The sequence below is a fragment of the Nanorana parkeri genome, unplaced genomic scaffold (assembly GCF_000935625.1).
Source record: "Nanorana parkeri isolate BGI_ZX_2015 unplaced genomic scaffold, ASM93562v1 scaffold2138, whole genome shotgun sequence".
NCBI lineage: Eukaryota > Metazoa > Chordata > Amphibia > Anura > Dicroglossidae > Nanorana > Nanorana parkeri.
In genome coordinates this window covers 120,524-134,967 of record NW_017308406.1, presented here as the reverse complement: position 1 = coordinate 134,967, position 14,444 = coordinate 120,524, and the positions used below count along the sequence as shown (strand labels likewise).

General features: G+C 38.3%; 1 protein-coding gene across 1 annotated transcript in view; it reads left to right on the top strand.

Annotated features, from left to right (window-relative positions):
• Window positions 1-14,444, top strand: part of LOC108800797 (cell adhesion molecule 1-like) — a 111,915-nt gene that overhangs the window by 68,534 nt on the left and 28,937 nt on the right. Inside the window, exon 5 of the mRNA XM_018572805.1 lies at window positions 5,182-5,214. Coding sequence (XP_018428307.1) covers window positions 5,182-5,214 — 33 coding nt within the window. The remainder of the gene's footprint in view (window positions 1-5,181; window positions 5,215-14,444) is intronic.

The following is a 14,444-nucleotide window of genomic DNA, read 5'->3' as shown; positions in this document are numbered from 1 at the left end:
CGCAGGGGGGCGGAACCGGATGGAAATTCAAAAGTGAAGCATGACATACACACAACATGACATTGTAATCTGTTATGATTACATTACTGTATCAAACCATTTCACCTCAGTTTTGTCCCTAGAGCTTTGTCCAGTGCCTTGCCTGCACTTTTACCGTTCTTTCTGCCTGGAAAGTTGAGAACGTCCATGGCATCCAAAAATATTGCACCCTTGTTTGGACAAATTTCAGTGTTTTTGGTTTGATTACATTATTGAATAAAAGTTATTATTATTATTATTTTTATAATTATTATTTATTATATTATAATTTATGATTTTGTGTTTCAAACTTTGTCATACCCGGGATGTCTACTAGACTCTTGTTTGGACAGATTTAAGTAAGTTATTCCTATGAATTACAGGCCTACAATATAAAACAACAAATGTCCATGCAAAACAATGTACCACTTTGACATTCAAAAATACTGACATAATCAGACCGCCAGGGAGGTTAAACTACAATTGTAGTAGTTTGTGTATACATCATATGCTAGTATCAAGACATGTTTTTTTTTATTTAGGGAACAGATCTTGGGCAAAATATGGTTAGAGTTAAGTTTTATGTATAATGGGCAAGGCTTGGTGGAAAACTAAATGTAAAGCACCATGTCCGTTTAACCCAGCTCTGCTTTTGCTCAGTACACAGTACATGCAGGTATGTTTTGCGAAAGGATCATCAAAACCTATCCATCCATTGCCTTCCATCATTCCATCTACCACAGTAAATTAAATTCAAGATTACAACACCATTTCTTCCCACAATTCTCTTAGGTATATGTCAGAAGATCCTCATGTACAATCATGTAAAATAGTAAGTAGTAAGAGTAAGTAACACCCCATGGAAATTAATTTTAATAAAGCTGAATTCTGTGGGAAAAAAACTCCCCTTGCGGTGGAGCTGCCCACCGCACTGCAAGGGATAAATGCTAATTTAAGTAATTTAACCTTTGCAGTGTGAGGACACCACCACTGTAAGGGAAGGGGGGTTTCTTTGCCAGACGATAGGCTTTAACATACTAGTTACCTGCAGATACTATGATAACATTTTGTGCTTCTTGAAGACTTTGTTAAGCATCAGCCCGTCAGCTTTTAGGCTGAATTTGCTGGGCTGATTTATTCTGGACAAATTGTTGTCATTTGGAATCCATGAAACTTTCCATTGTCATGATTCTCCTAACAGTAAAATGATTGATTTCAAATAATTAGGCAATCTTTTTAAATCTCTTGCCAGATTTAAAGGCAATGATAACCTTCTTTCTCAGGGTCTAAGAGAGATCTTTTGATATTGATATGATGCCACCACACTTCAATAGAAAGAGCACACCAGACCCTAGATATCTGAGGTATAAATAAGAAGATTTTACCTGCATACTCCCTAAGGTTCTAATCATTGTCACCTAATCTGGAACAACGCATTGTAATTTCATGGATTTTAGTGGTGGGAAATGTAGGGGTGTACTTGACTTTTTTCCTGGTGAAAGATTTGCACTTCCATTCACTTAGGTTGAGCATGAATACACCATGTCAGTTCTATTTGTCATCTGCTCTATCACCTTTATTTGTTGGCACTATTTGAATGAAAAATAATGTTTCCTGTTCAAATATCTAAAAAAACAGGCAGAAGGAATAAGGCCAAAAATATATTGGTAATGAAGAAATAGAAGGTAGTACCATTTGCCTCAACATCAAACCTGTGAATCTTTACTTTAAGGATTTCTAGCTTTCTGGATAGATTTAAGTCTTATTCAGACAGTTTTACTTTTTTGTCACTGGGTTTTTAAAACACAAGCCTGGCATTTAAAATAGAAAAAAAAAATATTTTTAATTATCATATTAGTGTATCAAAAACATCAAGACAAATTATAAGCAGACCTCCAAATTTACCAATTTAAGCATTTGAGCCTCTGTAGCAAGGGACAGAATTTTAAGGTAAACTCACTTGAACATTTCTATATGCAGTTTTTTTTTTTTTTATCTTCTGGTAAACAATATGTGTGGCAGGATCCCAACAAGAAAAGCTGCAAAATATTTGGCTGAAGTCATCTTTCTCCCTGACACCTCCCATTCTCCCATTTGGTGAATGTTACATTAACTACTATACAGGTGAAACTCGAAAAATTAGAATATCGTGCAAAAGTTCATTTATTTAACTAATGCAACCTAGCCGTCTACCAGGAGATTTTGGAGCAGTTCATGCTTTCTTCCGCAGACGAGCTCTATGGGGATGCTGACTTCATTTTCCAGCAGGACTTGGCACCTGCCCACACTGCCAAACATTTTCTGAGATTGTGGATCTGGGTTTTCATGAGCTGTAAGCCATAATCATCACAATTATGACAAATCACAGCTTGAATGATCTTGCTTTGCATGTAATGAGTCTATCTCATATATTAGTTTCACCTTTTAAGTTGCATTAGTGAAATAAATGAACTTTTGCACGATATTCTAATTTTTCGAGTTTCACCTGTATATAACACAAGTTTTGCACATGATATTGATGAATACTCGTGTTACAATACATTTTTTTTCCTTGCAATGTGGTCATAATTAACACACATTTAATGTAAATGGCTACACAGTTCTACCCTTTTTTATAGATAAAATGTATTTTTAAAAATAAGTTTAAGTGGTGTAAAGACTAATGATATGAGAAGTGTGGTAATAAAACACAATCAATGAAAGTTTAGTTATTTTTGGTTTATTAAGTAAGATTGGTGAAGAATGAATTCTAATTGGTTGCTGTGGATTAACAAACTTTTTGCTTAGTTCCTTGGTTTATTAAACCGCCAATTTTTTTGATGCACATGCTGAAATCCATATTGTGGTACATTAGTTTTACTCATACAGTTTTTATATTGTATGCAATCCTATTTGTTTTTGTGGATATATTGTGGCATTCATCCTAGCTTTGTTATTAAATTGAATTCTGTTAGTGGATTTTCCCATCTATAAAACAGTCTAAATTTTGAATGAGGTGCAGTAAAAACATGTAAGTTAACCACTAACAAAAATCTAAAACAGTGATTCACATTGATCTGAATATCTTATGCAAGGTCAAGGGGTTCATTGCTGCTGGTTCCTTTAGAAACCAATAATTTAATGTGGGCATGTTTATTTAATTAAAGGGAGCACAAGATGTGACCAGCTATTCTGAGTAAATTGTAGTGCCTGCGTCCTTTTGACCCTGAAAATAAACAAGAAGACCTAAGCATGTGGTCATGATGAAAAAAAATTGCCGTGCAGAAATAGATATTCAGTTATCAAGTCCATATATTGTTGGTTTCTTTTTCATGTGGATTTACATTGCACAATGTGGGAATGTGAACTAGAAGAATGTTTTAATACATTTTATATAGGGTGTGAGGAAATTGCTACAATTAAAGGCAGATGGAAAAATTTGGAGTCAAGTGATACCTTTATTGACTGAGTAGATCAAATTGCAAGAATTGGGGAGAGCTCAAGCCTATTCTTTAGAAATGATAAAAAAGAAAACCTAAGCTTACTCTGACACTTGTGATTTTTATTTACTGAGGCAATAGAAGTGTTGCTTTATTTTCCTACTTTTCTCAATGGCTAACAGAATACAGCACTCAGCTATAATGGCATGTAGGACAATAGCACTCTGGAACCATTTGTAGATGAACTTCTAAATGTCTTTCACATTGTTGACTATTGAGCAGCTTGTAACATTATTACCTGTTCTTTTCCTATTTTTCCTTTTTTTTTTAGAACAGTCATATGATTACTTATCATTTCATATAAAATGTACCAATTATGACTTACAGTAGAGGCAGCCATATTGCATTATATATAAAACACATTGGGCAGATCACTTCCTGTCCTGTAAACACAACAGGAAATCTTTCCAAAGTGAGGTGAAAGATTAGACAGTTGTCACCATAAGTTGGAAGATTTCCCCTTTATTCCTGTCCAGATGACAACTCAAAATTTAGAATGTTTTTTCACACTTTCAGTTCCACTAACAATGGCTTCTAGGACAAATAGAAAGGATGAATGTACACAGCAGAGATGCAAACCACAAAAAAAAAACATGACAGGATTGTTAACTCTACCCCTATGCTATTCGAAAGTAGAAAAAAAGTTTAGGATTTAGTTACGGTTTAAGCGGACTTTCCGCATATCTGTAACTTTCTGCTTAGAGCTGTATGCAGTAGCAAAGAGGGATCCTCACCCTTCAGGCTCCTTTTGGAGCTCCTCCCCTACTTCACTATTCAGGTACAGTTTCTCTCACAGAGCATCATTGTATGCTATACCTGTGCCACAGTAACAGATTTTAACACAAGTTGTAAAATTGTGTGGAAAACATTAGAGTAACATAGAGGCTCCCTGACATTTCCTTCTGAAAATGATAGCTTCCTGACTGTCTTGCTTTAATAGTCTTCATTGCTGGTCACTGACGTGGAACAAGTATAGCAGTAACTGCATTCTTGTTTTAAGTCAGTAAAGCCATTACATCAGCATGATAGCCAGGTAACTAGCATTTACCTGTCACAGTTCATGTGTGTCTTGCATGATAGTTTTCCAAATTGTGGAGCTACAGGAAAGGGGGAACCTCTTTAGCTGCATAAAGGAATACCAAGCAGAAAGGCAGTTTACACTTAAATTCTTTGACCAATATTTATAGAACGTTTGCCATACCAGTACTACTTAATATGCTGGTTACATGGATATTGGTTGTAACCACCAAAATGACTACCTCCAATCTGTTTGGGTAACTTAAAATGCTTGTTACATGATACAATATCTGCTATTATAAAGACAGAGTCCCATTTGAACCCAATGAAACCCTTCTAAGAAAACATAATTGGCCTCCCATGCTGTAGAGAGGAGTTCAGCCAATCTATATTCCAAAAACCTCCTTAGTTATAGTATAAAGCCCACACTACTTATACTGTAGTTCCTTTGGTCCTAGAAGGTTGTGTCCCTTTCAGGACTAGAGGTAAGTGTGAGCTGTCTCTTTGGTGTATGACTGTCACGTTTTCCCTTGTCTTACTGATTCAATGCTGTGTGAGATTCATTATTGCTTGTGTATTATCTGTTCCCTTTATTTTATCCCATTTTCCCTTTTTTTTGCATGCTGATCCTTCCGTTTCTTCCCTCTCCTCCTCTTCCTGTGTGTAGACGCAAGTGCAACGACAGAGCCTGCGGTTCACGGTTGGTATCAGCTTTCTGTTATCTATTTCAAAATACCAACAAGCCTGGCCTGTAGTGTTAAGGGGTGCCATGTAGACATGCCACGGGGGGTGGTTGGGGATTAGAAAGAACACATTTTAATGATCTCATAGGATTCAGTGTTATTGAGTTGTAATTCAACCTATGTCTTACAACCCTACATGTTAAAGATTTTAGTCCCTGCCTATTAGTCCAGTAAGATCCCTTCACATTCAGCCTTGGCTTGTTGTTGTTTTCTTTCATGTGTTTTGTCTATATTCTGGTCCTTTCCTAAGATCTTAGCATGAAAAGCATGGTTAATCTAACAGTGAATTCAACTTGTGTCATCTGAGATGGGTGAGGTCGAACAATGTGTTATACAGTGGGGCTTCCAGAACATGTAAGCATTTTTCTTGCTGAGTAATTTCTGCCAAAGTCGATTTTTGGATGGGTCATTTACCTTTGTGTGTCATGGGCTTCATTTAATTTCATAAGTGAGTCAGACTGTGTTTCCATTCATGATTCTTCAATTTGTATATTTGATTACTTTATCATTATTAACTTATGCAGAAGAATTGCATGAACATTCAAACCTAGTTGTGAAAAAGATGGTTACCTGAGTCCATTATGCTAGTTAAATGCTAGTGATTTCTTTGAATTCTGTGTACCACTATGCCCACTGAAATAAGATTGAATGGACAGGTTATATCATCTATTGAATCTTTGCTTCTTCAGAATCACTACAGAAGAACCCAGCATGGTATGCATGATGCCATGGATCTCAGCAGGAAACTCTCCCTGCTGGATTTATATTGGACTGATTCTTTAAAGTGTACATCAACTGCAAACCATTTTTCACTATGTACGGTATCATGCCTCATTGTTTGCAGTTTACTTAAGCACATCATTTTACAAATCTGCTGCAAAGTTTCTTACCTGGAGACCCTACCAGTAAGAGCACTCCTTGTTGTAGGCCTACAGTGTTAGGCTGCTACCTCACAATTAGAAGGAGTGTTGTCCGTCCGCCATGCAAGCTCATTCAGTTGGCCATTGGGTTGTCTTATTAAGTCTGTGCATACCTTATGTGAACCCAATAGGCAGCCTAATCCAACTCAAAGTGTTCACATGGCAAACTGACACCACTGCTGCTGATTGTGAGGCAGCAGCTTAGTGCTCTCAGCCTTTACAGGAAGTATCAGCACTTTCCGTTTCAGGATCTTCGAAAAGGAAACTTTGCAACAGATATATAAATATGTGCATAAGAAAACTGTAAACTTTGGGGGATGATGCCATTTTTACTGACTTTAAGATTTTTCTAAAAGTGATTTGAAAAACTTCAATATATAGCCAAAAGTATGTGGGCACCTCTCCAAATATATACGTTCAGGTGTTTCCAGTACTGTTAATGCTACAGCATTAAACCTTTTAGTCAGTTGTGCACTTCCAACCTTGTGGTAACAGTCTAGAATTAATGTGCCTTGAGTTTGGGGCTGGAGGAACTTGAATGGCCTGCACAGAGCCCTTGACCTTGGTCAAGCGGGCACAAATCCCCCCAGATATTCCAAAAGCTTTTGGAAAGCCTTCCCAGAAGAGTGAAGGCTGTTGTAGCCCCATGAAGGAGTAGATGAGCAAATATTTTCATGCCCATGGTTTTTAAATTGAATGCACAACAAGCACAAATCAATGTGATGGTCAGGTGCCTGCAAACTATTGGCAATATAGTGCATAACATGCAAATTAAGAATTTCCCTGCTGCATGAAGTTCAGAGTAAGTAGATTAAGTGAAGCATCTAGCCATTATCAAGTCCTATTAGCACCAAACAGGTGCTAAAATGAGCAGTTCAAGCCAAACCAAGGGCATCAATGTTGCTGGACTTTTCTGAAGCTGTGGTCATGGAGTTAATTATTTCTCTAGATGTATTGTCTCCTAAAAAAAATATTTAACTATATATATATATATATATTTCTCTTGCTCGGGCTGGCCATACACTGCTCGAATTGCGTACGATTCCTTCTGAATCCACTGAAATTCGAGCCGTGTGTTGCCCTGTTGTCAAGCCAGCCTCCCAACAAGTCGTTTTTTTCAGTCACTTTTTGTGGAAGTCGGTCTGAACATTCTCAGCCGAAAAGCACGTGCATGCAATCTGAATACCTGATCTGAATATGTTTACAATAGCTAGCAGCAGGGATTCCTCCATTCACCCTACTTAGCGTGGATCAGGGAATCTTTGGATTTCTCTCATTCAGCCCGCGGGGCTGAATAAGAGAAATTTGCAGCCTGGATGGGCAGCTTTTGTCTTTTCGACTGTAAAGAATTAAAAGCATGTTTAAATAATTGTTCAAACATGGTCGGTGTACCGCAGAGTCTGGATAAGACACAATTTTACTGAAAACAAGACTCGCTGAATTGTTGAATGTTAAGCACAAAAAGGTTTTAGTCTGTACTACCCCAGTGAAATCACTTTATTTATTGTTTCCATTTTAGTTCATTATCACGCTTTTAGCAGCACTTAAAATGGCATGAATATGAACAAACTCTTACACCATCTCTACTCTAATCTGCAGCTTGCTGCTTTCCCTTCGTTCAGACTGCAGCACAGCAGATTGTATTTGTTAAATATATGTTGTCCTCTCTGTTGCTGCACATTTAGCCACTGTAATTGTGTAAATGATCCAACACTTGATTGTGTCGAATAAGGTGAGAAGCCACTAATATGTGAAACCTGTTTAGAAACATCAAAGTAAAGGTGCCCATAATAAAACAAGTGGTGGCTTCTCCGCTGTACATTTAGCTCTGCTTGCTCAAAGCAGGGCTAAATGTAGAAAACAACTGCATGTCCTGGGCATCGGGAGATAGGAATTGCACACCCCTGCTGCCCCGAGGCCTGGCCTTGGTTGGCCGTGTGGGAATTTCGGCCCTGCATACACCTTACAATTATTGTTAGATTATTTTTGTGCCCTCATCGAGCCGTCAATTGACTTCCGCTCGAATACCCCATCATGCAAAGAGCAATGTGGATTACAATTATCGTTCGTTATCAATACCAACTGACCAAATTTCGTTGATCGACAGAACGGATTTTAATTTGCGCATGTGCAGTGTTTATGTTGCGGGTATTTTTTTCAACGTACAAAACGCCACTAATCCATCGATATTTGTTTCCAGTCTTCCAGCCAGACTGATCGAGGAAATTCGGCCAGTTGTACAGCAATTCTGATTGTTCACTTCCCATCAACTGGCCGACTATTCTACAAAAACCTGATCATGTTCGATTTCCGAACGATAATTGTAAGGTGTATGGGCACCTAAGGAAAGTCTTTTATTGTGACAAATTACATTTCTTTCTATTACTTTCTTGGAAATTAAAACAAGTTACTTGATTTGTTGCTGACACAATTTCTAACCATTTTTTTTTAAATAAAAGGGCACTAAGTGATGTCTTCAAATAGCTAAGTGCTATTTGCACTTTGAGGCTAGATTAACATCTGTACACTTAATGCACTATTAAACTCTCAGGCTTTTTTCAATAATAAATCAGTCATCAAGTTTCTGAACAGCTTGCTACAACTCTCTCAGTTTCACTTCCCTGAATCTTCTGTCCAGTAGAAGATCACAAGGGACAGTCTAGTCTCCAGATGCTGTCCATCTACTAGCTTAGAAAATGAAAGAAGGAGGAGCAAAGGAGTGGCTTGCCATGCTGTTGCTGTGTGTTTGTGGAGACACAGCTTACTAACACACACAAGCGTGATGCCATAGGACCCCGCAAGGGAAAGGAACCAGCATAAAACAGAATATCAGAGAGAGTGTTTAGGGGACCAGCCAATTCTGCAGGAAACTAAAACTTTTAAACATCAAAGAGCAGATTTAATCAGTAAGTCATTTAATCAGTAAGTCATTTAATCAATATTTGAAATAACTTTAAAACATTTTGACTCAAATATCACTACAAGTGTGCGTGTGCTTTAATAACAAGCAAAATGGACTGCAGTGCAGTGCTATTAATCTTGAAATGGCACTCCAGTGCACTTAGCCGGTGCACAACAACACATATGCATTTTAGCATACCACAGTGCCCAAATGTGAACCATGAATGTGTTGTTGTGCTGTGTCTAATGTGAAATGGTGCAGGTCTGTTAAAAGCTGCATTGTGCTGTACTGGCAATCTATTTGAAATGAAAAAGCTGTTAAACATGCAAAATACACCAATGCATTGGACCTGTGAGATCGGGCCCTTAGTATCCAGAAAGATAAGATGAAAAAGTGAACTATTCTAGGGGCAGGAGCAGACAAAACGAGGGGGTATCCTCTATCATGCTGCATTACTTGGAGTATTAAAGTAATAGACCCTTGGAGTCTCTATTGCAAATACGCAATGTTTGATGAAAAGTGGCATTATGCTTTCAGCTCTTTTATAAAATGTAAAATTCCTTAGATCCATGTTGGGTTTCACCTGTGCAGTAGGACAGTTCTCTGTGGAATTCTTTGTAGTGTGTAGATTCTCCGGCAGCTCATCACCTTCATCTAATTAGAATGTCTAAGCTTTGGAGACACATTTCCCACGTATACATTGTGACATTCTGTCTGTATACATTAATTTCCGAATACAGTGCGTCTGCAGAGAAGTTTAATCAGGAGGAATTTATCAGCACTCCTCTTGTATAAATGATACACACACTGACAGTTTGCGTTACTCCTCCTCCCAAGCTGGAGAGGATTTATTGTTATTGCTTTGCCAGCTTTGGCTTTAATCAGAATTCTTCACATGCATGAGTCTGCAAATGCCTAACCTCCTTCGCTCAAGCTCTCTTTTCTCCCCTTGCATTGCTCAGCCAGTTTTTTTTCTTTGGGTCCCCTTGCTATACAGCACATTTTTCTTTGCATTAACACTTTGGTAGCCCCCCCTGCCTTATATTTTTTAATTTCCCTTCTGTGTCTTTTTTCATTCTTCTATGTCTATTGCATCTTTTTTTTTTTTTTTTTCTGTATATTGATTTTTAGCTTTCCAACATCTCTATCAGGCTTGTGTACTGTATCCCTGGTATTTTTGCCATAAACGTTTCTCTTAAGGGATCCTTGCAATTAATGTTTAGTCATTCATGCATCATTGATCCAGACACTGAAAGGTTGTTTTTTAAAAAAAAAATGAGATGTGCTCTTCCACTGTTTTACATAATGTCCCACATACTGCTGTAGAACCTGTACTTAAAACATATGGACACTTTTGAACCCCTTCTTCTTTTCTCACCTCCTTGCCTACACATTATATATACATATATATATATATATATATTTTTTTTTATTTTTTTTTCCTTATACATACCTTTTGGGCCCCTTCACTTTTGCACATTCATTTGCTATGTGTTACCACATACACGTTGACACGTATTTTGCACATTAATATGAGTTGTGTTACAGCAGCCCAATTAGTTAGCATAGGCTGCCAATGCATGGCAATGGAATAAGAAAAAATTTAACACAGAGATCTGCAATGCACAGCACCTACTGTACTCAGCATTGGAGTGCCATACCAAATGAAGGCACTGTAAAAAGTGCCATGTGTAGTGGTAAGATTGTAAAATGCACGTTACCACACCGTGTAGGTGCAAAGGGGGCCTTAATCCAGTAATCGTTTTGCTGGTCTAGTGCTGTCATGGGTTCTTTAACATCTCCATTGGTGGCGGGCAGTCCTTACTGACCACAGAACTTTGCAACATTATGTGCTGCAGTACTGTGAACCCGGGGCAGCATGGTGACACACCAACAGGGGTGTGTCCATGACAGTCTGGGAAAACAGGAAGTGGGTTTGAATGAATCATTTAACCTGAAAGAATATCTCTGTCTAGAGGCGGAGAGGATTCCCTGCTGGGATAAGTGCAGGATTGAAGGTGAGCATTGCAGTGAAAATGCTTTTTTAGTTTTTTAAGCACAAAGCAATTTATTTTTAATTTGTTTAAAATACGGAGTTCTGCTTAAAGTGGTTGGAGATAGTTTGTTATCAATGGTATTTGAACTACAACATTGCCTTCTAATAACAAAAGGTATTTATACATCCTCACATCCAGCACAAAACCCAAAAACAAGGAGCTCCATCTCCGTTTATGAGTAAGTGGCAGAGTTATGCAAAGCATTCCTTTTTGCCCCTTCTAGCCATCTGTGCATCCAGGACCACTGGTGCAAAACACATATACACACATATAGCCATAATTTCACAGAGCCGGTATTACCAACTTGCGTGCAGCCATTTCAGGCTCCTTAGACCTCATAAGTGCAAAATATGGCTTTACTGGCTCCATGGTGTAGGGAAGAATACAGCCATTAAAGTAAATTTCCACCTTTGTAAGTGATTAGCATTTACTGTGGTAATGTAGAGGTGCAGTGATGATGTATACATGTGCACATTTTCATGACTCACATTGCATTCTTTCTTCATTTTTTTAATTAAGTTTTTATTAGGCCTGAAGCCAAAAAAATTTAACATTTTCTACACTGAACAGTCTGACACCAGGTTCGGATGTAAATTAGACTCTAAACTGCTCTCCCCCTTCCTGTTATTCATTGTAATATGATCAGTAAACAGCATCACTGCCTTTGCACACAATACACTGTCCGGGGAGGGGCAGTTGCCAATATGAATACTAATAAATGGGGGTGGGGGGTGGAGAGGTCACTTGCACTATATACACTTTACTTGCAAAGCACAAATGCAGCCATTTCCATGAGGACATGATGAGGAAAGCTACCAAAAAATGTACATTGGTGTACATTGCTGGCATATGTTTTTTTTTTTGTTTTTTTTAATAACTCAGCAAAGGTTGAAATGGGCTTTAAGGTTGCAGTAAGACGGTACAAAAGGAACTGAAAAGCCACCTCTAAAGTGCTGTGTGATACAGCATTACCTATTTATAAAAACTCATATTGTTGGTTGATATTGGGCTTGATTCAGTATGTGTTTGTTTTCTCTTTAGTTCCCTTACTATCACAAAATCTTTGTCCAAGTCAGATGTGTATGACCAAAATCAATTTGTTAAATTAGATATTCATTAACTAGGTTCCCTTTTAAAGCCCAACATCAGGGACATTAAACATTTTCCCTTGCATTGGGGCTGCCCCCGCATTGCAAGTGTCAACTGCTCTAGGCAACAGGAAAAACGTGTTTTACTTGCCTCATTCTCATGTCTGACAGTTCCCTCCGGGCTGCTAGACTGGTCTCTGCAGCCTTTTCTTCCCTTCACTCCGGTAATCTAAGGACCACTGACATCATCCCTGCCCTGCAATGCACGTGAGGACGCCGAGAGAGATTTCACAGCTGGAGCAGAGGGGGAGAAAAAGGAGAGCCATGACTTCCAGGTGAGGGGAATCAGGTAAGTAAAACAGCCTTTTCCTCTCTCCTAGGCTTAAACGAGCAGTGAACCCTTGCAGTGCAAAAGAACATTCTTAATTTCCCTGGAGTTGGGCTTTAAGTCCAGAAAAAATGGCAAAACAAGTTAATGGAGACAGATGCAATTGTGAAACCATAAAACAAAAATTACTAAACATCTAGACTAAATCATCCTTCACAGTGCATGATTTTGCTGCATGTTTGCACTACAAAACCTTTGCATGATGATAAAGCGTATCCTCCGTGGACCCTGTGCAGTTTGATGTATCCGTGAGTTCCTGTATCAGCATAGATGAAATGTGTATTTTGCATTTGCAATGTATTTGCAAATGTCTGTAGTGTGAGAAATCTGCATGCTCAGCATCGGCATCATATGTGTCTGAAAATCCAAATGTTCTTTAAAATTGCTGATCGGTGCGTTGGCTGCTACAGACAACCCATAAGCTTCATTTCCGTAGACAAGATGCTTGTAGGTCAAAATTGTATTGAACGTGCAGAATTTAATTCTAAATTGTGATGCGGTGTTCTTCCTGCTTTTGTTTCCAGTTGCCATTTTGCTTTATCTCTATTGCTTATCCCCACTGCTCCAGGTTTTGCTCTTTGTTTTCTTGATCCAGCACTTCATAGACATTTTCGTGTCCTTTAATTGACCTGCACTGCTCTTTGTTTTATTCTTCTATAAACTGTTTCCTCTGTTTCATGAGCTTTATGCTCTTTGTCCTGCTGTGTACTCATCCTGTGCTTTATCATATAGGTAACTCACTACTCTGCTTCTCAGTACCTTCCCGCTGTGCTTTCCTGCACCTATTGTTAGGACTTCATTCATTATCCACCTTTTCTTTATTCCTGCTTTGCTTTTCTCCTGCCCTGAACTTTGCAGTATATCCACTCTTACCTCACTTTTTCACCTTACTCTTGTCTCTCACCGATCATTGCTGAATGCTATATTGAAAGATGTTTGCTTTCTTCAAGTTTATTGTTACAAGTTTGCTTGCACAATGTTTTTGCATTTAGGAAATCCGAGATCTATTCAAACAGGAAAATAACATACAAAGACAATGTAAAATGGTGCTTAAGGGCGAAACTGAACTTGCCTCCCCCTGCTCTCTAGCTGGCGCGGCCATCTTCACAGGAGTTCATTCATTCTTGCACGGAGGTGTAGTGGTTAATGGCTTCTGCCTTGCAGCACTGGAGGTCCCGAGTTCAAATCCCAGCCAGAATTTGCATGTTTTCTCTGTGCTTTTCCTCTGGGTACTTTTTTCTTTGTGTGGGTTTCCTCTGGGTACTCCGGTTTAATCCCACACTCCAAAGACATGCTGTAAAGTTAATTGGCTCCTGTCTAAATTGGCCCTCCTATGTATGCATGTGAGATAGGGACCTTAGATTGTAAGCTCCTTGAGAGCAGGGACTGATGGCAATGTGCATTGTGAATTGTTGGCACTATATAAACACCTCTAATAAAGAATACTGCGAACAGACAGGTAAGTTTGTTTTATAGCAAAGGAGCCATAGAATACTCTACTGCAAAAAAACCCTGCCTGCTCACAGTTATTTCATTTTATTTTGTTTAGTTTCACTTTAATACTGCATGTGCTAACCACTCAACCAATGCCCTAACCAGAAATTCTTGAATCTAAACTACAGGCAAACAGTAAGATCGCATTTTAAAAAATATATGAGAGCTGTCTTACCTGCTAAAGGATTTGGATATCTATCATCTATTACCCAGGGGAAATGGATATGTAAATATATTCCAATGACTACAATAATATTCACATAAACACCCCTAGATCTGAGGATTCTTAGACAAAAGAAGTAGTTCCATCAGCAATATACATTTATTGGTAGGGTTAC